The 26,146-nt window shown below is 36.8% G+C and overlaps 1 protein-coding gene across 1 annotated transcript in view; it reads left to right on the forward strand.

The window, feature by feature from the left end:
* Positions 1–26,146, forward strand: part of CFAP47 (cilia and flagella associated protein 47) — a 566,656-nt gene that overhangs the window by 330,594 nt on the left and 209,916 nt on the right. The window contains exons 47-50 of the mRNA XM_047844880.1: positions 11,176–11,372; positions 12,271–12,414; positions 13,021–13,194; positions 22,276–22,387. Coding sequence (XP_047700836.1) covers positions 11,176–11,372; positions 12,271–12,414; positions 13,021–13,194; positions 22,276–22,387 — 627 coding nt within the window. The remainder of the gene's footprint in view (positions 1–11,175; positions 11,373–12,270; positions 12,415–13,020; positions 13,195–22,275; positions 22,388–26,146) is intronic.

Genomic DNA, 26,146 nt, shown 5'->3' on the forward strand with positions numbered 1-26,146 from the left:
AAGGATGGAAAGTGAAACAGTGAATGACGCTTGAGCTGCTATCTCAGTGTCTGCTAGGTATCTCCATGAATAGATGCAACAGGTCACTCAGCAAGTGTCACTTTTGCAAAACAGTGTGAAAAGTGCCTCTGAGCCATCCTCGTGGGAGAGGGAGGAAAGGAATTCTGTGTATATGTTAACCTCCTGTCTCCTGTACCTATTTGCCAGATTTTACTCCATGGGAGTTAATGGTGCTAGGCTTTGAGATGGCCTTCCCTGGCCCCACAGAATGCCAGGTTCCATGTGCTACCATGGCAAGAGGAGCCAGAAATTCTGAGCATGGGACTGATCTACCTGTCCATGACACAGAAGCTGAGGGGTTGGCTCCATTAGTTCTGGAGGAAGTTGAAGGTAGAGGAACCAAGGGAATCTCAGGAAGCACATGAAATGTATCCCACACAGCAATGGTGTCTTACTGTTAATATTTTAGTCTTTTTAAGCCTATTTATTTATTTTGAGAGAGAGAGAGACAGAGAATGTGTGTGTGTGCTCAGGGGAGGAGCAGAGAGATGGGGAGAGAGCAAACCCGATGAGGGGCTCAATCTCATGAACCTTGAGATCATGACCTGAGCCAAAATCAAGAGTCGGGTGCTTAACCTACTGAGCCACGCAGGCAACCCCAACTGTTAATATTAAAAAAAAAAATTTTTTTAATGTTTATTTTTGACAGAGAGAGAGACAGAGCATGAGCGAGGGAAGGGCAGAGTGAGAGAGGGACACAGAATTGGAAGCAGGCTCCTGGCTCTGAGCTGTCAGCACAGAGCCCGACGCGGGGCTCGAACTCACAGACCACGAGGTCATGCATGACCTGTGCTGAAGTCTGACACTCAACTGACTGAGCCACCCAGGCGCCCCCTTTTAAAATTTTTTTAAATGTTTATTTATCAACTGTTAATATTTTAAAGAATTCTTCTCGTTACACCGTCAGCAGCTTCCATAGACAATATCCAATTTCTTTCCCTTTTCCCTACTGTCTCTGCTCAAATACTTCATCCCAGGTCCTGAGCCAATTCTCTTCTGAGACCTGGGATGTAAGCACCCATTGGTGCTGTCCCCCAGGCTCCCCTGTCATGCCTGCAGTCTCATGAGTAGTACAGTAATATTAATCTGGCAGCCTGGGCCCCTTCTTTGTATGATCCCATCCTTGTGATTGCATCTTCCTCTATCCCTTGTGTTCTAGTACTCAGCTATAGACTTCAACTTTATTTCTTACAATACTAGTGAGTTGTTTTCAGACTCTTAGGTACCGGTAAACTCTTCCTACCATCCACTCTTGTTCTGGACAGCCCAAGCTCCCTCAAACAAGAACCTTGCCTTTGAACTTGGGATCCTAGGTCTTTCTTGACTTGTAGAACTGGTCTCCGACGTCAACCTGACCTAGTTTTTCTTATGTCTGGTCTACATACTTGATTATAATTTTGCTTCTGTTTTTGAAAATCCCAGGCACAAATGTTTGATTAATCCGCCTTTCTCCTCTGGTTGCCCTCCTACGTGTCCTCCCAGAGCCCGAGTTTCCAGCTTGTTCATTTGTTAATCTGTGTCTTGTCATAGCATTTGGGGGTTCTGCCAGCCCCAGGTTCTTTCTTTCTACTTTGCACCATACAATAACTTAACAAGATTGTGTCTTATATTATCAAAAAAATTACATTTTTTGTCAAATAATTTGCCATATCCAAGTCAACATAATTGTAATATCCAAGACTGTGTATATATTACTTCTCCTTATAGTTCTATTGTAAGATACTTTCGGTTCTATCAATGTCTCACTTTGCCTTTTATTGTTTCATATCTATGGACGTAGAGCCTGCAAGCAAAAACAAATGTGAACTTCAAACAGCGTCTTAATCTTTCTATTAGATCTTCAATAGTGAACATATGTTATGCAATAATACATTTAGGATGACATTTAATCAAAAATTGCATAAGCCTCTCCCCCTAGTTTAAGTCCTAGAGAACGTGTTGTTTATTGGCTTGCTAACAGCTTAATTTGCACTCTTAGTATATCAATCTAGAGAACTTGAAAATCAACTCTGTTTAAAACAGATTTTATTTTTAACACATAACAATTAGACAAAGTTTATGGTATTCAGAATTGGAAATGCAAAACAGTTAATTTGTCGTCAGTAATCCCTTGCTTCCTTCCCCATGGAGGGGTTAATTAGAAATTTTATTTCAGTTCTCTTGGAAATTTTGTCTTCTTAAAAAATTATATAGAAAAGACAACTTCCTAGTTAAAATATTGGCAAGCTGCTACTCCATAATAAGCTCTCTTCTAATTTTCCATTAAATGATCCATGAATACATACGGAAATTCAAAAATTCAGTAACAATGGAAAGGAAAGATAACAGCCACCCATTTACATAAATCCTATGAGGAATTCCCAGTAATTACTGAGCTGATGTGGCCTGATTGAAAAACACATTTAATAGCCTCCACAGCTCATACCTAATTAAAAGAAAATTTAAGTATACAGAGCAAACAGTCTAGTCCTGTGATGTGTCTTTTCCTCAGAAATGTATTATCTGCACGTCCCAGAAAACTAGGAAGCTGCCTCTTCATTGCGTCCCTCCTGGCACATAGTAGGTGTTCTAAAACTTTTTTTCTAATGAATGAATCTGTGTGAAGTACTTTCTAAAGTGGTCCTCTATTAACATTTCTTTCTCTGCATCCCTCTTGACAATCCAAACCCTCTGGACTTAAAATAACTGGAGCCATAGGGGAAAATGTGGAGGAGCATCATTCTATCAAGGATTTATAGAATCGAGCAGGTAGATCTGGTGGTGGTGGCAGAGGTGATAAGAAGCCAAGTGATTTGTGGTGCATGTTACTGGTGACATGAGAGTTTATCCATCAGTAGGAAGATAACGCCATTTTCTAAAATGTCAGCTTTTCCCTAGATTATTTGAAAACTGACAAGGGATGTAAGAAAATATCCTGTCTACAGCTCATAGATGGATGCTTGTTGGATACAGGAAATTGACCCATGGGGATGCGTTGAGCTACCTCCATGTTTAGATCTAAGAAGTCCCTGCAAAGTGAAAGGAGAATGAGACCCTGTACAAGTGGCCACCTGGGAAAGATGCCTGTCTTATTGTAGGAGCAAGCGAGAAAAGAAACGGCAGAAATGGTTTTTTTTAATTGTAGAAGATAAAAGAGTGACACCTAAATTCACTTAATCCGGTTATAGTGAAGCAATAGAAGGGTAAATTCTGAAAAGCAAGGAGAGAAAAAGACACATTATTTTCAAGGGAACAAAAATTATACTGAAGGCACAATTCCCAACAGTGTCAAGAGAAGCCAGAAGACAATGGAATTACAGTGCTGAAGCAAATTAACTGTCAGCCTAGAATTTTAAATCCCAGTAAACTATCACTCAAGAGTAAGGATGAAATAAAAATATTTTCAATCCCACAATGAGACGGAGACAATTTAAAACTCACAGATATTTGCTAAAAGAACAAATGGAGGACCTATTTAGGAATGAAGGAAATTGAATACAGAAAAAAGAATTAGGATCCAGTAAGAATGGTTATTAAAATCATCAATAAATGTGTGTAAATCTCAATGAGCTTTGGCTATGGAAACATTTATGAATAATTCAGGTGTTTTAAAAGCAAAGTGAACTCAATTACTAGGAAATAACTTTACCAGGGGGATGGGTATTGCCATTAGATGTGTAAGGTTCTTGTATTTGAGGGGAAGAGGTTTGAATTATTTTCAGACGTTTTTAATAAAGTATAAATATTGAAAACTTGGGACAACCAAGAAAATATAAAGATAGAATATATAATTTCTGAACCAATAGAGGCATAAAAGTAAATAAAGAAAACATTGATGAGTCCAATAGAATACAATAACAGAGAAGAATTGAAAGAAGGATGTAGTACAGAGAAGCAGCATATGAGATGTTCAACACAAATAGGTCATTAATCATGGTAAATATAAACAGACCAAATGGTGAAAGGTGATATTTTCAGCATAGAAAGTGAAATGCAGCTGTATGCTGTTGACAAAATTACCTGGTAAAATATCTTGGTATATATACCAGGTATATACCAATCAAAAATTAGCTGGCTTAAATATATTAGGATAAATAGACTTTAAGGCTAATGAATATATTAATTTTAGAAAGAATCCTGCAATGTGCAGAAAATCTCCAAACTTATTTCCACCTAACCACATAATCTCAAACTGTGTGAAGCAAAATTTGACAAATATGGAAGGAGAAATGAACAAATCCACAGAGTAGGAGAATTTATTATACTTCTTTGAATAAGTGAAAGATCAAGCTGACAGGACATTAGTAAAGCTCTACTAGACTTGACCAACACAATTAATGAGATTAGGTTTTCCTTTACCTGGTAAGCCTACCGTGGCTCTGCTGAAAATAATTGTCAAATTTTGCCATTTACTTATTACAGCACTTTGATCTCTCTCTGGGCTTCTTTCTATGCTTTAGGGCATCTGTGAGCATGTACAGCTATTGGCTTTCAGCAAAATCTGACAGGGAACTGCATACCGGTCTTTCTTGGTCATAGATACTTACAAACTTCATGGGGAGAAAAGTCCAGTGCTCTCAGCCATTTAGAATTGGTTAGGAGAAAAAGGCCACATGCCGTTCATTCTCTTAGCATCCCTGAAAACCTTTTTCCTTCCTCGATTCCTTCTTCCGTCTCTCCTTTTTTTTTAATCCTCCTTCCTTCTTCCTTTCTTCCTTTTTTTCTTTTTTCTATCTCTTTTGATCCCTCTCTTTCTTTTCACCCTTAAACATTATATGATTTTAGATCTTGTGTGTAATAGCAAAGCAAAAGTGGTTGAACCTTTTTTGAAGTGACAAAATCCATTTTAACCAGTATTTCAAAAATTGAATTTGTCCATAAATAGTGTGGGTCTTTATCATTTTAAAAATTGCTTTTACTTTATGGAATAGTATAATAACTTTGACAATCTAAGCAGCAAGCCATTTCAGAAAACAGTTTTTCCTGAATGGATGATACTAAACTACTACTGAAGAAAACAGTTTACAAAATAAATGAAGCACACTCTAAAATGTGTAATTGCTGAATCCTTTTCTTTTTTTTCATATGAAGTCTATGGCATACTTCATGTTTCTGGTATTAATAATAATAATAATGAGCAGTCATTAGCATACAATGAATCTGTCATTTACCGGAGTATTTGTGAGGTCCATGCTCGGGCACCAATAAGAACATGATAAAGTAACTAAAATGGGTAAAATCCCCAATAGTGTGTGATTTGGTCTTTTTGTTTGTAGAATAGAAAAAGAATCTGCACTGAAACTTTCTAGTAGTAGATGGAAGTGAGATTAGCAAATGGGCCACAAAATTCTCTGAAAATATAATTACTCGTGCATTCATTCACAACAAATAAGTATTTATTATAAATTCATTTATATAAATAAATTCACATTATAAATATAGTAATTCTCTTGATATCTCATTTTCTGAATTAAGATATACTTGCTAATATTATACTAAAGATAGTATACTAAGATAATGACGATTTGGCTATATCACTTAGTCTCTTCCATATTTCTGATGTGCTTTCATCTAATCATGAAACATTAAGGCAGAAAGAAACCTAATAGAAGTCAGTTAATCAAATTAGATTCCATAGAGCCCTAGCGTTCTTTTAAAATGCTTTTGTCTGTCAATAGGGGAGCTGTGCAAAAGAATGGAAGCTTCTAGCTACTCATTCTACTTCCACTAGATCAACTCTAGCTTACTTTGCTTTATATTTATGTATTGAAATTCTGTCTTTGGTATTTTTCAGACACAGTGCCCCCCAAGCCAAAAAATAAGACATTTAAAAGCTACTCATCAAATCTTACTCTTTAATTTAAACAGATTAAGAACTTAAATTCTAAAAAAAAAAAAAAAAAAAAAAACCTCTTTAAATTGTTTGCCTAAGGTCACACAATATAGGAAAGGAACTAAAACTAGAAAACAGGATTTTTAACTCTCGCCTTACCAATTTTATACATGTATCTTCCTTTGCAGTTAAGACTTGGTAGATTGTTTCAGTAAAGCTCACGTGGATCACATCTGGCTGTACGTATGTTTTGTGTAGTCTCCTCTCTTGTTGACCCTGGTCTTGGCCATGTGACTTGCTTTGGCCAATGGATTGTTAAGGAATGTGAAAGAAACTGATGTACGATGACCATTCATACATGAGGGCTCTCTTTTGCTGTTAGTAATTTTCATGTACTATTTGAAACATTGGGCTCATCTCATGGGTTAGAGAGCTCATGGACAGAATTCCCAGTTGAGGTCCCAAATTATGAGTGAGCCCAGCTAATACCACATAAAATACATAAGCTTTCCCAAATGAGGTCAGACCACTGAAGCATGAGCAAATAGATGGTTGTGTCCTTAAACCACTAAGTTTTAAGGTAGTTTGTTTTTGCACTGATAGTTAATGAAAAGAACAGTATTGACTTACTGTCCCAACCATGACCTTTCCTAGGATCCAAGCGTAGCATATTTTTATGGATTATTTAAAAAACTGTGCATCACACTGACTTCTTCTAGTAGCTAATGTTATATAAAATTATATATTCTTTCATTGGAGAGATTCTGTATTTCCTTCATTTCCTTCAGTAACTGTAATCTGTTAAATTTAGATATATTTTGTTATCTTTAATTACAGAACCTTGGGAACTGCCACAGTTACTAGGATCATATGTGTAGGAAAGGCCCCAGGTGAGCTACATCTGAGTAGAGTAGGGATGGAAAGGACAGGTCCAGATTGTCCCTAACATATGTGATGCCAGTTCAAAAGTACAGGTGGAAGCCCATGTACCATATGTCTAAAGTTTTTAAGTGGTAAGTCAAACTAACAAATTTTTAAATAGATTATATTCTATTATTCCACCCTGACAAATATAACTTTACACCAACCTGTAAGACCAAGTTTGAATTTAGAATTCTTGGCCACCTCAGAGTTTTGCCCTAGAATATGATAGCACAGAATAGCTGGGCCCTGGGCAGGTGCTCACTCCGTTCTCTTCCTTCCTTCAACTTTGACAGCATGTACCTTAAGAGGTCTCATGTACAAATTTGTGGATGCATCAGCCCACATAATTAATCTTGGTCTCTATCCTCCCTTCGATAGCCACACATTAGGTTTCAATTCTAGCAGTGTTCCACTGAGAAAACTGTCAAAGAAAAGAGTCCTGTGAAGGTCCTGGAAATAGGATCCAAACACTCTGGATTGTGAATTATGGCATCCCATGAACTAGGAACACGGATGGGGCTGGGTTACATGTAGGCCTGTACCATTGGGCCCACGTATTCCTTGCATGTCCAAAGAGATGGTGCCAGAGGAGACTCAGAGGCCCTAGAAAGCATGAGGCCCTGGATGGGAAGCTCTCTTTCCTGGGTCTAAGGGTGTGAGTTTCGTTGGGGATCCCCAGCATCAGACCCTGAAACAAGGTCTTGAGAGCAAGTAGTTTGAGAGGTGATCTCAGAAACCATAGGTAAGAGTATGAGAGAGTGAGAGACATCAAGGAGAAGCCAATTCAGGGACTGTTAATGAGTAGTCACCACTATTAACATTTTGGGCTCAGTTGCCCTGGGGATCTCTAGGAGTTCGTGTAGAATTCACTTTAGAGTTATTCCTACCAAAAGTCAAAGACGCTGAGTTATTTTTCCACCGATTTGTTACATATTTGTTGAGGACTACAAACACATTTGTGGTCTGATCCATGTGAAGGCTGAGTACCCTCATATGTTCAGAGAAAGCCCTCGGAGAGAATGTCACAGTTTTCCATAAAGCCATTTGCGTACAGGGAGGATTTAAATGCCCAGGGGACCTGGCAGGGCATAGACAGTATCTGCTGCAGTGCAGAACTGGAAAACACTTTGGGAAAACATATCCCAAAAAGAGAATGATAGTTTGATGATATAATGTAGCCATAAAATTTCCAAATTTTTAAAAATCCAAATCCTCTCCACCTCTGCTATTTTATATCTTAAGGAAATGTAGATACTGGCTTAATTCAGAAGTGACTTCCTGTTGATAGTTATGATATTTCTACTTACGTTTGTGGCATGAATCAATTAAATTACAATTGTTCTATCACTGTACCTTCAGAAATAAAGTGATCATGGGTGGCTGGGTGGCTCAGTCAGTTAAGCATCTGACTTCGGCTCAGGTCATGATCTTGGGGTTCGTGAATTCGAGCCCCACATTGTGCTTGCTGCTGTCACCACAGAGCCCGCTTAGGATCCTCCATCCCCACCTCTCTACCCCCCCCCCAAAATAAATAAACATTTTAAAAAAGTGATCATTTCCATGAATTCCACTGTTAGGATGGATTCCTTTTCCAACTGGTAAAGGAGAGAGGCTGGCACTGTGCATTCCTTAAGGTCTTTACTCATGAACATTTCATGAGTTGAAAAATGCTCACTTAAGAACGTCCTTGGCTTTCACTTTCACACTCAGTATCATTAAGAAGTCGATATTTTTAGGGAAAAGGGAGTAGCATATAACATAAAGCTTTTGGTAGGATCTTTACACTGGGACTTGTGCATTCAATCATGTTTACTATTAAATAGCCAGTTATTCTCTGTCTTCAATGAGAATAATAATTACTCTTGAGTTGCTTAAGTTTCCTATTCTAAGCAGTGTAATTTTATTTAAATTACCTAATCTAAATATTTTCCTTTCAGTCTGTTCTTGAAAGAGAACGATGAGGTTTCTTTATTTCTGTTAATAAAGCAACACGTTTTGATCACATGATTATCTCACCTGGTTTGTTCTAATGATGTTGTCACAACTCAAATAATTCTCTCAGAATGAAAACAGTCCATGAATCACTGATGATAAAATGTGACTGGAGTCCTTTTTGAGAAGAAAATTTTTATTCTAAAATTAAATTTGATAGAATAAAAATAACAACATTCTGACAGCCTTTGTTTTCTCTTTAGACCAGCTGATAATCTTGAACTTTGCTTAGATGTAATATAGATTTCAAATGTGATCCATCGTCAGTGTATTTTAGTATACAATGTATAACACTAACATTATATGTATTATGTATGACACAGAAATATACAGCATGCAGCATGCTACAGTGCATGTAATTAATATGTTTTTATAGTATATAACACCTAATGTATACCACACATATACAAATCCCCAATTCGATTTTAAAATGATTTAAAGCAATTAATGTTCTTGCAGGAGTGACTGATTTTCTTTGCATAAATTTCAGTGTATTTGAAAACAGGTTTGCCATTTTTAACATTTGAGGTGCTAAACGTGAATGAATTAAAATTATAGCTAATTGATGTCATAATACTTATCTGGTCACTGGTTGATAAGCTTGATTTGTTGGTTTCAGAAAACTTTTTAATACAGAACTAGGCTTTAATCATTTTTTTATCATTTCTTTTTTATCTACTACTTAAATACTTTGCCATTAGTGGGGAAATTTATGTTATATTCTTATACTACATCCTATTTTAGTGTCATGAGATTTCTATTTATTTTATAAATAAATTTTTGTATATTTTATTTATTCATCTTCATTTCATGGAGGATGGTGAGCTGCAGAGAAAAAAACTAGTGTTGATTAGAAGGAAAAGACAAGCATAGAAGCCTACCCACCATTAAACTGCTGTTAACTGCTGACTTAAGGTTAATGGTATAACAAGGTGATGTGAGAAGTATTATTTGGGCATGCCTCCTTCTGCTTCCCTTGGTTTTTTAACTATGGAAAAATTATCTCAACCTGCTGGTCAAGCTGCAAATTATTTTGATTAGTATGGAACAGAGTATCCCTAAGTCATAGAAATGTGGCAGACAGGGACACCTGGGAGGCTCAGTTGGTTGGGCATCCAACTCTTTATTTCAGCTCAGGTCATCATCCCAGGGTCCTGGGATCAAGCGCCGCATTGGGCTCCATGCTGAGCATGGATCCTGCTTAGGATTATTTCTCTCTCCCTCCCTCCTTCTCTCTCTCCCTCTCTCCCTCCCTCTCTCACTCTCTCTCTCCCTCCCCTCTCTCCTGCTTGCACACACTCTCTCTCAAAATAAACTTAACATAATAAATAAATAAATAAATAAATAAATAAATAAATAAATAATGTGGCAGACAGTAATGCTCACCAAATATTCCACATATCTGTCTTATTTCTCAGTCTCCATTCAGTTAGATAGAGCCATGGGTTTGATTCTGACCAATTAATTGGCCCTTGGAACAATACAGGTGCTAGGAACAACTCCCCCTTGCACAGTCGAAAATCCCTACTTTTGAGTCCCCCAAAACTTCACTACTAATAGCCCCCTGTTGGCCAGAAGCCTTACCAATAGCATAACAGTTGATTAACACACATCTTGCATGTTATATGTATTGTATACTGTATTCTTACAATAAAGTAAGCTAGACGAAAGAAAATCCTAAGGAAGAGAAAATACATTTACAGTACTTTCTTGTATTTATTGAAAAAATTCTGTGTGTAAGTGGACCTGCACAGTTCAAGCCTGTATTATTCAAGGGTCATCTGTAATGTGTATTATTTTTTTAATGTATGTTTGTTTGTGTATTTATTTATTTATTTATTTATTTATTTATTTATTTATTTATTATGAGAGAGAGAGAGAAAAAGAGAGAGACAGAGAGAATCCCAAGCAGGCTTCACATTGTCAGTCCACAGCCCGACACAGGGCTTAAACCCACAAACTGTGAGATCATGATCTGAGCCGAAATCAAGGGTTGGGCGCTTAACTGAGCTACCTAGGCACCCCAATGTTATGTGTATTACTTTTGAGTTGAGCACTGAAAAGCCCGTGAACAAACATCCAGCCACTTTTCTTCCCCTGACCTGTACTTGCAAGTACAGTTGCAAGCTCATGGAATCTTTCACAGCATGGGTCCCTGAGTAGATCTTCCTGTGACCTAGCAAGATATATTCTGTCACTGATAAATAAACTTGCTTATTATGCCCTTGAGATTTAGGAGTAGAGTGTTACCTCAGGATAAGCTAGTTTCTTCTAGATGATACAATATCATTAAATACAATAGTATTACATATTGCTTTACCCCAAAATGAATTTTGGGATTTATGTGATTAAAGATGATTAAGCTATTTTTTAAATGTTTTTGATAGTTGCAGATGGATCCGTTCTAGTTCCTTTACGATTTGTTCCTCTCAGTGCTGGACGCTACCCTTGTAAAATTTTGTTGACATCACGGTATGATGTGCGTGTCTATTGCATTGAGGGTATAGTAAATGCAGAAGAACCAGAGGCCAGGTTTGAATTTGAAACGCCAGCATTTGAAGCCCTTACCCAGAATATTCCAGTGGTAAGTGCAAACATTTTTTGTACTTTTTTTCATCCCCACTGCTACTGTCTCAATTAAAGTCCTCCAAACCTTCCTCTTGAACTAGTAGATTTTCTAATTGCGTTATCTGCTGCCATTTGTTTTTCCACGTTGATGATAGGAATTTATATTCCTGAATATAAATGTTACCATGTTACTTCCCTCACTAATCACTTCCATTGGATCTCATTCCTTAAAAAATTAACTCTAACTTCCTTAACTTATCATCACATTCCTACTCAAAAGGAATTCCTGGTTCCACCAGGCAGAGTAATGATCTGCCTCTAATCTCTCTACTTCAAATTTGGTTGTGATCCTCACAATTGAGATGGGTTCATGGGCACTAAGAACAATGACTGTAGCTTGGCTATCAAAGTGATACTACAGCATAGAAGAAGGTTATATATTTGTAAGGAATGTTGAATTTTCTAGACTAGAAATTGGTTTTTGTTTGTTTAATTATTAAAGATATAACAAAAGTCAACTCAAAGCACAGAAATTTGTTCTGATGGGATATATAAGCTTGGCGATCTGAGCAGTCTGCCAGAGAGATTGCCCATAATTAGGAGAAGAATGTGTGATTCTAAGACCATTTTATAATTTTAACAATAATTAGTAAGTTAAACAAATATTTCCTTAAATATTAAATAACCCATGGATCAGCCTATTTGACATTGAAAGCATAGTCATGCTCATGCTTTATGTTCACATTGTTGATAGTTGTTCATAACAACTATGACTTTCAAGCGGTAATTTTTCTGAAATGTAATTTAAAATATAATATATAATTTTATTAAAAATACCAAGAACTAATATGTAACTCAACTTCATCATCATCATCCCTCTGACATTTTTCTACTTTTTTTTTTTCACGCTTTAGAATAACAAAACAAAGAATGAATGGAAATGTCAAGTTACTATAGAAGGAGAATGGTTTTATGGACCTTCTGTTTTATATGTTGGAGCAGGTGAAACTGTGCAGTATCCTCTCACATTCAGACCTATTTTGGAATGTGAGATTATGGTATGAACTCATTGATTTTTTTCCCTAGTATTAATAATGTCTATAAATTGATGTATGATATTAACATGTCTAATTTATGATAAATCTTCTTGCAGAAAAGTTGTATCTTCTATGATTTTGATCATCAGTATTCACTCTCCTTGAAACGTTAATAAATGTTTTAACTTGAGGGCTAAAATTTCTGAAATTCACAACTCCCCTGGCTGCCAATACTTAATGTCTAGATTATTTTTACACAAAATGCTTAACAAAGTAAAATCATTGTTCTTCTGTTTTTATTCATTAATGTAGGGGGTACTTCAGAGAATACTTTCTTAAGACATATTCCTTTGACAAGTACGTAAAAACGTATGGAATTGCTATGTACAAGAAGGCCTATATAAACTCTGTCATTTAGAGAAAGTCCAGAGAAATACAGAGCTTTCACAGGAAATTCATCTTTATTCATTCAGTAGAAGTATTTAGACATAAACCGGAAAAGTCAATGACTGACACCTCCTTGACAGCTCATTTCATTAATCAGATTCAAAGTTAATCAGATAGCAGAGATTGTTGGGCATCCGACTGTGACTTCTATAGTGCTGAAATTTGGCTGATTTGTCACAGGGCAGACTTATTGTGAGAAATGAAGCAGATGGTATGGAGTATGTCTTTGACATAAAAGGGATTGGAAAAAGACCGCTGGCCTTGGAGCACATCATTATAAACTGTCAAGTAGGAGAAATGACAAATAAACCCATAATGGTGCCCAATCATACAAAGACCATCCAAACATTTAAGGTAAGATTTTTTTCTTTAAGTCTGAAAGTGTTTTCAAAAGGACTATATTGAATTATATGAAATTTTAAAACCACTTAATTTTACTTAACTAGGTGAAGCAGTGTCACATAGGAACATGCTTAGAATTCTACTTCTCATTAGGCCAACAACTATTAACTTTCTTTTCAATTGTAAAGTTGAAATAACATCAAACAAGTTTTATATTTAGGTATTAGTATATAATCATAAAGCATATTAAAATCTACCTATTTGAATCGTATACTTTGATCTGAAGAAATTGTATATGATAACAAAAGGCATTTTCAAAATATTTTGGATAGCTCATCCCATTTTAATGTGAAATCTGTAAACACAAATTTTCAAAAGTGTATCCTATCATTTATCAGCGTAAATAATATTGGGAATGTGAAGAAATGCATAATTGTTTACATTATTTTATATGAAGCCTTTCACCTGGCTGTCCTCACTTGATTTAAGTCAATCCTAAAATAAATTTTTTCACTCCCCGCTCCCACATTTATCTTCAAATTATTGTGTGCCCAAGAGAATCTTTGAAAGAAGATTCACGTATCTATCCATCATGAGTGCCTGAGTTTCAGAGGGTATTAGAGAAGTCTGGAAATTCTCTGGGTTTGCCTCCTGATTTTTTTTGTAATCCTGAAAATAATATGTGCTTTGATTTTCTTCTTTCCTTACTCGATGGCAAATGGAGTGAATATTAAGAACGAAAATGTCATCTTGACACTCCCCTGCTGAGACTTGTCCTGTCATCTCTTACCTTCAGGATAGAATCCATACTCCCTGAAGTGGCTTTTGCTGTCCTTTAAAAGCTCATCTGCTCATTTTCATCTCCTGCCACTCTTGGCCCCAGAAGCACTCAGCTCTTTGTAAACAGAATCTCCTTTTGCTCCTGTCTGGAGCTCTCTATACAACTCCCTATCTTCCATTTCTCTGTCTTTCTCCTCTTAATTCTTTAGGGCAAGTCTTAAATGCCACTTTTCCAAGAATGATAATAAAAGGCATTTTCAAAAAAAATTGGGGAGTGTCTAGGTAGCTTAGTTGGTTAAGCGTCTGACTCTTGGTCTTGGCTCAGGTCATGATTTCGCGGTTTGTGAGTTCAAGCCCCACATCAGCCTCTGCGCTGAGGGTGCAGAGCCTGCTTGGGATTCTGTCTCTCCTTCTCTCTACCCATCCCCCATTTGTCCTCCCTCCCTCCCTCCCTCCCTCCCTCTCTCTCTCTCAAAATCAATAAATAAACATAAAAAAATTTTAATAAAAATAAAATAAAAATAAAACTTTTTTGAACAGCTTTTAAATTTTATGGATTATAAAACTGGGGAATAGATGCCTTTCATGTGCTTTGACAACATTTTTTTACCTGTTCCACCATCATACATACTATATAATATTGCTATTACCTTTTCATTATTTTCCACCAGATTATAAACTGAGAAAAGGGGCATGTCTCTCTTATCTACATATTTATACCTTTCATAAATTATACTATCGAGCACCTAATAGCTTTTCAAGGAAGATTTTCCATATTTTTATATTTAAAGTCTTTTTTAGGTTTTTATTTATTTATTTATTTTGAGAGTGAGAGAACACAAGTGGGGGAGGGGCAGAGAGAGAGGGAGAGAGAGAATCCCAAACAGGCTCTTCACTGTCAGTGCAGAACCCGATGCAAGGCTCAAACTCACGAACTGTGGAATCATGACCTGAGCCAAAATCCAGAGTTGGATGCTTAACTGACTGAGCCACTCAGGCTCCCCCCATATTTTCATAATTAAAGAGCTCCAAAAATTATTAAAGAACAGAAATGTATTTAAGATTTAAGAAAGATTTGTTCCTAGAGATATTATCAATAGATACAATATCACCTTTCTTTATTTGAAATTTACCATTGTCTTTAATCAACACAGGATAATGAGCACTATGAATTTGCCCTTTCATTTCATTCATAATATTTGGTTTATTGCTTGCCTTTCAATAGAAATTCTGTTGGGGAACAACTGAGGTAGTACTAAGGAGAAAGGCTGGGGAGAGAAGCTTTGCTTTATACTTTGAGCTTTAATCATACACTTGCTTTAGGACCACTGACATGCTTCTGATTCTCCATCTTCATTCCTTCATCTATGAAATGAATTTGACCTCTTATGTACTCAAGATTGATTCACATTCCTTTCCCCTGCTCTTTCTCTCTTTCAATATCTTTCTCTTTGTGTGATTATTTTCCTTAATCTATAAATAGTCTCATATTTTTCCATTATAAAAGAAAACTAGGGGAGCCTGGGTGGCTCAGTTGGTTAAGCATCTGACTTCAGCTCAGATCATGATCTCGCGGTTTGTGAGTTCAAGCCCCGCATAGGGCTCTGTGCTGACAGCTCAGAGTCTGGAGCCTGCTTTGGATTCTGTGTCTTCTTCTCTTTCTGTCCCTCCCCTGCTCTCTCTCTCTCTCTCTCTCTCTCTCTCCCTCTCTCTCTCTCTCTCTCAAAAATACATAATAAACATTACATTTTTTTAAAAAATAAAACTTGTTGGGGCGCCTGGGTGGCGCAGTCGGTTAAGCGTCCGACTTCAGCCAGGTCACGATCTCGCGGTCCGTGAGTTCGAGCCCCGCGTCGGGCTCTGGGCTGATGGCTCAGAGCCTGGAGCCTGTTTCCGATTCTGTGTCTCCCTCTCTCTCTGCCCCTCCCCTGTTCATGCTCTGTCTCTCTCTGTCCCAAAAATAAAAATAAACGTTGAAAAAAAAATTTTTTTTTAAAAAAATAAAACTTGTCTCTACACTATTTCTTCTTTAATTATTATCACCTTTTTAAAATTAATTTGGTTTTTTTTTTAGTTTTTAGTTTTAGTTTTAGTTTTTAGTTTTTAGGTTTTTTTTAGTTTTTAGTTTTTTTAGTTTTAGTTTTAGTTTTTTAGGTTTTTTTTTTTTTAGTTTTTAGTTTCTCTTAAATTCCTGTTAGTTAACATATAATGTAATGTTGGTTTCAGGAGTAGAATTCAGTGATTCATCACTTACATGCAACACCCAGTGCCCATCCCAACAGTTGCCCTCCTTAATGCCCATCACCCATCCAAGCCCATCCCCCTGCTCACCTCCCCTCCAGCAACCCTCAGTGTGTTCTGTGTATCAACTATTATCACCTTTATTGTCCATGATTGCTAAACTTCTTAATTTATGGCAATCCATTTATAGCTCTTCTTTTGGGCTAAAACCTCTGCCACAGAGATCACACTTGACTTCTGGTCAAGGAAAATCAGTTATTTTACTGAGGTATCTGCCTCACAATTCCTGTAGTGTTTTGCAATGTCAGTCTGCCTTCTTAACACTCTTCACTGTTTATTTTATACCATTCTGTATTCCTCATTTCCCTGCCATTTCTTGATTTTGATTATTACTTATCTGGTTCTTTTATTCCTCTAACCTTCTGATGTCTCTTCAGGTTTACATCTTCCAAAGTATCCTTATGTCTTTACGATGTCTCATTTGGCAGTTTCTTGGCTTCAAACTGCCATCTAGGTACAAATGCCAGCTTCACACTTTTCCTCAAGACATGTGTTGTCTCAGCCCCTCATTCTCGACTGCTATACACCTGCACTTTGACAATCTGCTAACAACTCAAGCTCAATATATTCTTTTCATATATTTTCTTTGTTCTGCTTTTCATTACTGCTAGTAGTCACTTTTATGCCTTTTTAAAAAATCCTTTTAACTTATATTTCATCTTACTGCCCTAAGAGTAGTTTTCAGTAGGAGGTTGTGACTTCCTTAATATGAAAGAGAAAATTAAAAATCAGAGAACATAATTGAGATACAGGTACAATGCTGTGGAAAATAGTTCTGCAGTAAGGAAAACAACAGGTAGAGCAAGGAGTTTCATAAATGAGTTTCTCCTTAAAAACAATAAAACACTGGCACAAGTTGTTAGAATGAAAATTTTCAGGCCTTGAAATTGAACAAAAGCTTAAAATAATCTGAGGAATATTTGCTCAAGAAAAACTTGTAATCTTGGTAAGAGCAGAGTGATTTGTGGTATTTTTATTTGGCCTCTTTCTATCCCCCTCTCCTCAGCTCCTCAATCTTGCAACCATAGTAGCTATGAAAACTTGCAGCCTTGCAAACAGAGGAAGAGGCAGACTGAGTATGGATCTCCTTCTAATTCCCATCCTCAGGACATTGTCACAATTTGCCATTCCTTGCAGCTCCCTCTTTAGCAATTCCCCACTAGGGGAGTGTTGCCATTACCTGACTTGTCTCAAATCTTGCTCTGTTGGAAAGGCCCTGTCTTCAGGATATTTGCCAAAAAAATATTCAGCAGTTATTATTTGACACTATAGTTGCCTGAGGCTGCAAAAACAGCTGTGCCCAGCAAGAATTTGGCCAAAAACTTGAAAGGAAGATCTGAAGAGTGAGAGGTCCTTAGGGGATTTTAAAAGCTCTGAAGTATCGCTGGGGAACAAGCAGGCCACATGCATGGGTAGCATTGTGCAGTTGACCAGAGAAGTCCTGAGAGGGTGCCAGGTCTTTTGTCTCCACAGACATAGAGGCACTATGGGAGCTGGAAGTGAAGGCTGAGGCAGAGTTGTCAGATCCCTGAGTGCTGAAAATGTGCCATAACACATATGCAATGCTCCTCAACAAAGGGTAGACAATTTACATTATCAGGAGTGTAAGGAAACCTGGGACAAACTATTGCTGGCCACTAAGCTAACTCAGCAGGGACTTAAGTGAACACACGCTCTAGTGAATGCAGAATATACAGGATTGGTCCAGAAAAGTCACTAAACCAGCAAAGAACAAACAAGAAAAAACAGCAACAAAAACAAACCATTGGGAGTTAATGATCTGATTCCAAAAATGGCTCTATTGGCTTATCTAAAAGGCACATTTTTCCACAGCAAAAATTATGAGACAAAGAAACAGGGAAGTATGGCCCCTACACAGGAAAATAAGCAGTCACTAAAAGCTGTCTCAGTAGGGGCCCACATGTAGGACTACTAAACAAAGACTTTAAACAAGCCTTTGTAAATATGTTCAATAAGCTAAAAGAAATATTTTCTGAGGGGTTAATGAAAAGTTCCAAAAAACAGATAATAGCAATAATATAGAGATTATTTTAAAACTCTGGACTTGAAAGTACAATAGAAAAGAGGAATCATTCACTCTAGGGACTCAGCATATTTTCTAATTTCATTGGGATTTCTTTTTTGGCACAGTGGTTATTTAGGACTCTTTTTTAAAAATTATTTTTATTTTATTTTATTATTATTATTTTTGAGAGAAGAAGAGAGCATGAGCAGAGGGAGAGAGAGAGAATCCTAAGCAGGCTCCACACTCAGCACAGAGCCTGACAGGGGCTCGACCCCACAATCCTGGGATCATGACCAGGATGGTCATGAGTCAAGAGTCAGCTGCTCACCCAACTGAGCCACCCAAGCACCCCTATTTAAGGGTTTCCCAAATTTCTTTCCATTTTTTATTTCAAATTTAATTCAATTGTTCTCAAAAGAAAACGTACTAGATATAATTCCAGCCCTTCTAAATTTATTGAGGCTCCTTTTATATCCCAAGGCATGCTCTATCCTGGAGAATATTCCGTGGGTACTTGAGACATACTAAAGGGCATCCATGAAAATCCCACAACTAGCATCATACTTAATAGTAAAACAATGAATGATTTTCCCCTGTGGTCAAGAACAAGTCAAGAATTTCTACTCTTGCCATTTCTGTTTAACATTATACTGAAGATATTAGCCAGTGTAGTTAGTTTAGGAACAAGAGACAAAAGGCATTTACATTGTAAAGGAAGAAATCAGACAATCTCTATAGATTTCATGATCTTATAAATAGAAAATTCTAAGGAATCCATGAAATATATTATCAAAACTAATAAATGAATTCAGAATATTTGTAGGATACAAGGTCAGTATGCAAAAATCAATCATTTGTAGCAATGAACAATTCAAAATGAAATTAATAATCAAATGATTGATTTTTGTCAAACTTGTTCCTAAGCATTTTATTTTTTTTGATGCAATTGCAAATGATTATTTGCATCAAAATAAATAAATAAATAAATAAATAAATAAATAAATAAATAAATGCTTAGGAACAAGTTTAACAAAAGAAGAGCAAGACTTGTCCATTGAAAACTGCAAAATATCATTGAAGGAAATTAAATTCAAAATACATAGACATTCCATGCTCATGGATCAGGAGGCTTAATATTGTTATGATGGCTTTGATATCCAAATTGATACATAGATTCAACACAATATCTATCAGAATCGCAACTGACTTTTTTTTTTGCAGAATTTGACAAGATAATCGTAAAGCTTATATAGAAATGCAAGGGACACAGAACAGCCAAGTCAATCTTGTGAAATAAAAAGAAAAGTGGACAATTCATACTTCCTGATTTTAAAACTTATTGCAAACTCCTAACTACAAAACTATGATATTAAAGAAAATTTGCTACTGGCATAAGGTAGACATATAGATGAATGGAATGCAATAGAAGGTCTAGAAATAAACCCTTATAATAATGGTCAATCAGTCTTTAACAAAGATGCCAAGAGAATCATTGAGACAGAATAGCCTTTTTAAAAAAATGGTACTGAGACAACTATATTGTCAAACACAAAAGGGTGAACTTGGACCCCTAACTCATATCATATGCAGAAGTAAACTCCAAATGGATTGTAGACCCAAATTTAATAACTAAAACTAGAAAAACAGAATAAAACATAAGAGTAAGTTATCAGGAATTTGGGTTAGGCAATTATTTTTTAGATATGACACTAAAAGCAGATGTGACAAAGCAATAAATATAAATAAACAAACTGAACTTCCAAGTTAAAATGTGCGTCAAAGGATACCTTGAAAGAAGTGAAAAAACAACCCACAGAATGAGAGAAAATGTCCATATGCCGTATATTGGACTCTACAACAAAATGAGAAGTAACATTTCTTTTAAAATGTGCAAGGAGTTTAAATAGAGAGTTCCCAGTGAGCAATGAAGCACGTGAAAAGATGCTCAGTATAGTAGCCATTAGAGACATGCAAATCAAAATCACAATCAGATACCACTTCACACTTACGAGGACGGCTATAATCAGGATGGCAGATAGTAAAAACTTTGCGAGATGTAGAACAGTAGGAGCCATGATGCCTTGTTGGTGAAAAAGAAAAGGGTGCAGTCATTTTAGAAAAGTTTTGGAAAAAATGAACAAATCAGGAGACTATAGATGCTGGAGAGGATGTGGAGAAACGGGAACCCTCTTGCACTGTTGGTGGGAATGCAAACTGGTGCAGCCACTCTGGAAAACAGTGTGGAGGTCCTCAGAAAATTAAAAATAGACCTACCCTATGACCCAGCAATAGCACTGCTAGGAATTTACCCAAGGGATACAGGAGTACTGATGCAAAGGGGCACTTGTACCCCAATGTTTATAGCAACACTCTCAACAATAGCCAAATTGTGGAAAGAGCCTTAATGTCCATCAACTGATGAATGGATAAAGAAATTGTGGTTTATATACACGATGGAGTACTACGTGGCAATGAGAAAGAACGAAATATGGCCCTTTGTAGCAACGTGGATGGAACTGGAGAGTGTGATGCTAAGTGAAATAAGCCATACAGAGAAAGACAGATACCATATGTTTTCACTTTTATGTGGATCCTGAGAAACTTAACAGAAACCCATGGGGGAGGGGAAGGAAAAAAAAACAAAAAAGAGGTTAGAGTGGGAGAGAGCCAAAGCATAAGAGACTGTTAAAAACTGCGAACAAACTGAGGGTTGATGGGGGGTGGGAGGGAAGGGGGGTAGGTGATGGGTATTGAGGAGGGCACCTTTTGGGATGAGCACTAGGTGTTGTATGGAAACCAATTTGGCAATAAATTTCATATATTGAAAAAATATATAAATAAATAAATAAATAAATAAATAAATAAATAAATAAATAAATAAAAAATAAAAAATAAAAAAAAAGAAAAAAGCAAAGTTTTGGAAAGCCGTAATTCCAAAGATTAAACACTGAGTTACCATACGCTCCAGCAGTTCCACTCCTAGTTAGATGTATGTCCATTACAAATGAAAACATCAGCGTCCAGTTAACAGCTTGTACATGTTTTCATCACAGCATTGTTCATAATAGACAAAAGTGGAGGCAGCCTAAATTTCCATCAACTTATGCATAGGTACACAAAATGTGGCATATCACACAATTTAGTATCATTTGTCAGTGAATGGAAATGATATACTGATACCTACCACAGTATAGATGAACCTTGAAAACATGCTAAGTGAAAAAAGCTTATCACAAAAGACGACATATTATTTCCTTTCTATGAATTGTTCAGAACAGGCAAATCTATAGACACAAAGTAGATTAGTGTTTGCCTAGGCAATGGGGGGTAGTGAGATGTACCACTCAGTGATCTGAAAGTTAGATTAAACAGAGTTATGGTCAGAATGCTGTTTAAATAGTCTTTGTTTGCTGTATTAATATTGATGTAAAATTCATTGAAATGGTTCATCTTTTGTCCATCAAAATGCATAAGAAAATTATGCATGTCCTATAAAAGATATTCAGGTTGTCTAAACATCAGTGGTAACATCAGTTGCAACAGAAAATAAGCATTGTCTTTTTTTTTTCTAAGAATCATTTTCTTTGTTCTCCTTTTTCATAGGCCTCTCCTTAGATTTTTTCTTTTACTTTATGTAGTATTTTTCTGGTTTGCTTTTTATTTAAAGGTGAACAGTTTTCGAGCACCTGGGTGTCTCAGTCTATTAAGTGTCTGACTCTTGATTTTGGCTCAGAGCTCCTCATTGGGCTCCCCACTAACAGTGTGGAGCCTGCTTCAGATTCTCTGCCTCCCTCTCTCTCTGCCCTAGCTCACTCCTTCTCTCTCTCTCTGTCTCAAAATAAATAAATAAACTTAAAAATAAAATACTTAATAAAGGTGAACAGTTTTAATGGAAGTATTTACATTTTCAGTTTTTTCTATGCTTTAGTTCTACGAATTTCATGTAAATATTGACTTTATGTAATTCTTTGAACTCTCTTTTCTAGGTTTCTTCAGATCTTCCAATGGTGTGGGGAAATGCAGTCATCACCATAGACTCTGATAGCACAATTCCATATATTCTACACGTTTTGCCTTGGAAACGTGGTATATTCAAAGGTAACAAAACCATTAGTAAAACATTATTAACCACTAGATTAGGACAGATATATGATGAGAACAATGAAAAAATATACTTTACATTTCCCGTTTCTAATAAGTGACCCAGATGGAAGTTTAGTTTTCCATTTCAGTCGTTAGCTTTCTGAATAATCAGAGCTTTGGGACATGCATTTTACATCTAGTGCTATACTCTCTTGGCCATTTATTTGAATTTATTTATTGGACAAATTTCTAGAAGTAGATATATTTAGTTAAGGGTATTTAATTTTAAAATTGTGATAAAGGGCACCTGGGTGGCTTAGTTGGTTGAGCATCCAACTCTTGATTTCAGCTCAGGTCATGATCTCACAGTCATGAGATCCAGCCCCACATCCAACTCCATGCTGAGCATGGAGCCTGCTTGGGATTTTCTCCCTCCCTCCCTCTCTCTTCCCCTTCCCCACTCGCATGTACTCTCACCCTGTCTCCCTCAAAATAAATAAATAAACATTTAAAAATAAATAAATATGGGGCGCCTAGGTGGTTCAGTCGGTTGAGCGTTGGACTTCGGCTCAGGTCTCAGTCTGTGGGTTCAGTCTGGGAGTTCGCAATGTCCCAGTCTGTGAGTTCAAGCCCCGCATCTGGCTCTATGCTGACAGCTCAGAGCCTGGAGCCTGCTTTGGATTCTGTGTCTCCCTCTCTCTCTGCCCCTCCCCCGCACAAGCTGTATCTCTCTCTGTCAAAAAGAAATAAACATTAAGAATTAATTAATTAATTAATTAATTAAATGTGATAAATACTTTTAAATATGTCTACTACTTTATGAACCAGTCAACATCTTACGAGAATGTCTGTTTATAGGAATAGGTCTTATAAAAACAAGCATAGGCACTTAATTGATATATGAAAAAATAGGTTAAAGTCTTTGGTGTGTGAAGTTTTCTCCCTTTGTCTCTAATAAAGCATTCATTTATGCACATTATCCCAATGATCCCTGAACAGAATTGGTTGCATGGGAATGGTGGTGAAGGGTATTCCTATAAGCTTTTGAAGGGAGGAGGGTGCGTGAGAAGCATAGAGTAAAAAAAAAAAAAAAGAAGGGTAGAAGAGTAATAGGGAAGACCTGAAAGACTGTAATTCATTTTTTTATGTTTATTTATTTTTGAGAGAGAGAGAGAAAGAGAGGGAAGGGAAGGGGCTGAGAGAAAGAGGGAAACACAGAATATGAAGCAGGCTCCAGGCTCCACACTATCAGCACAGAGTCCTGATGCAGGGTTCAAACTCATGAACCGCAAAATCATGATCTCAGCCGAAGTCACATGCTTAACTGACTGAGCCACCCAGGTGCCCCAGGACTGCAATTCATTAAGGGAATAAGTTGTTCTATTTGGGAGGGATTTAAATGTCCCACAGCTGTTGAATCCTGCCAAGGAAATCATTATAGCGTAGGTAAATGGATATACTTTAGAAGTATAGTAAGTATACACCTAGTAGCAAACCTGTGCTCCTTGGAAGAACTAGTGTCTCATCCCTGCTCCCCTCAGCAAAGAATGTTTTAGGAAAGGGTCTACACCTAGTATGCTGATGCTATTAATAAGGAGAAGGGAAACTTCAGAATGGCAAACATACTGATCCAGTCAATACCACTGTCATAGGATGTGCTGTAAAGCAAGAGTCAGCATGCACACACCTGCCCCCCACCCCCTGTCTGCTTCTAGTTGTCTTTACCTCCCATGTTACCACAGTCATAGTTATTATCATCTTCTGAAATCTTCCCATCACTTTTCACACATTTGGCTTTACAAAGCCAATTAATAATTCTCTGTATGATAGATTTTAGGCTATTGTGAATCTCTTCCTAGCTTTACAATAAAGTATCATATTTTGTCATTTTTTTATGTAATTCACAAGATTTGATTCGATTTTAAGAAATCTAAATTTCCGTTCTTATTTTGGTCATCAAATGACAGCTCTCTTACTGGTGGATTTCACTTAGTTTTAGAAAGTTAACTAGTCTTTGTAAAGGGCAGTGAATCATTCAGATTTGCCATTATTAGTTTTGATAAACATATTAAATCTCATTTCCTGTTCTACAAAAGGCAGAGTTCTGCAGTGTATGAGAAAGTACATATGAGGAACCTCACACTCAGCATTGTTGTATTAGAAATGTTTATCACTCCCTTAAACAGAACAAAGCCCCTCTTCTATGAATCAGACTCTTAAAGTTATGGAAATGGAGCTCCAAATCACTAAGTAATCATATTTAATATGTCTTTTCTTTGGATAGTCATTTTTTGTTCATCTTGGCAGCCTTTCTGAGACCATAAAATTTCCATACATATTTTAACTGAACAGATCAGGACTCATTTAACATGCTGGTTTGAAGGAATTTGGGGAAGTTAAAGGCAACTCAGGGTACATCGTTCAGTGAGGATGAATTAGTAAATGTTGCTGGCTACACAAGATATTTTGCCAGCTTCATAATTTTGAAAAATATTTGCAAGACACTATCATGATTGCTCTTTGCAGGGCAGTCCCTTAGGGTTGAATCAATGTTGACATTATGATTGGAAGAAGCAAAGCCTGTAAAGAAGGGCTAGCCCATTTTTGTTGATATTATTGTTAGAAAAGTTCTCCGGCATTTGAAACAGTGGAAATTGCTTCTGAACAACTGTTAATCTGATGCAATATAAAAAAAAAAAAAACAAAAAAACAAAAAACTAGACTATAAAATTTTCATACATATATGAAAATATTCCTATTTGTGCTGATTAAAGAAATGTATCCATGTGCATGTATGTATCAGTGGTTTTAAAAAAAAAAAAAAAACAGGGGCACCTGGGTGGCTCAGTCGGTTAGGCGTCCAACTTTGGCTCAGGTCATGATCTCGCGGTTTGTGAGTTCAAGCCCCGTGTCAGGCTCTGTGCTGACAGCTCAGAACCTGGAGCCTGTTTCAGATTCTGTGTCTCCCTCTCTCTCTGACCCTCCCCCATTCATGCTCTGTTTCTCTCTGTCTCAAAAATAAATAAATGTTAAAAAAAAATTTAAAAAAAACAAAACCCTGTGCTCATTTTCAGTTCTGGTCTTAATTATATAACAATTATTTACAAAAGGCCTATAATTTGGGAAGCCTTGATAACTCTGGTAGTTATGAACAAAGCAGACATTCAACCAATTATGCACTGTTTGTTAAAATATTATAACAGATGCTTTTCCTCATATGTTGACAAATACTCAATTGTTTGAGCTCCACTGTAGTAAAACCCTTGCTACTAGAGCCGCCAGAACTCCTCCCTCAGGCTCCCCAGGACTTCCCAACAAGCCAATGGCAATTAAAGGGTTAACACATGACTCATCAGGGTGCCCCAGGACTTTGATCCCATGTCTTTTCTGATTGGTCAGATTAGAATATAGGTTTGTTAATTATTTCGAGTATTAGACATGGATACATAGATTAGTATCGTGGCTCCTGCCTCCTAGGAATTCGTATCTGGTGGTGGAAATATGTATCTATAAATCATCTCAGTACAAGGTACACTCTGATATACCAAAAGTTTAAACATGGCATTGGGGAGCATGGTAGCAGGAAATATCAACCCTAACAGTGGGGGTGTGAGAGATCTTTTTAGGGGATAATGGGTTTGATTTGGATCTCAAAGGATAAACTGGGACTTATTAGCCAATACGGTGGGTAGGGCATTACAGCAGAGGAAACAACCTTATTGAAAACATAGAGAAGGTACTTCATGTCAATAATGAGTAGAAGGGTGTGTCTGC

Source organism: Prionailurus viverrinus, chromosome X (genome assembly GCF_022837055.1).
Source record: "Prionailurus viverrinus isolate Anna chromosome X, UM_Priviv_1.0, whole genome shotgun sequence".
NCBI lineage: Eukaryota > Metazoa > Chordata > Mammalia > Carnivora > Felidae > Prionailurus > Prionailurus viverrinus.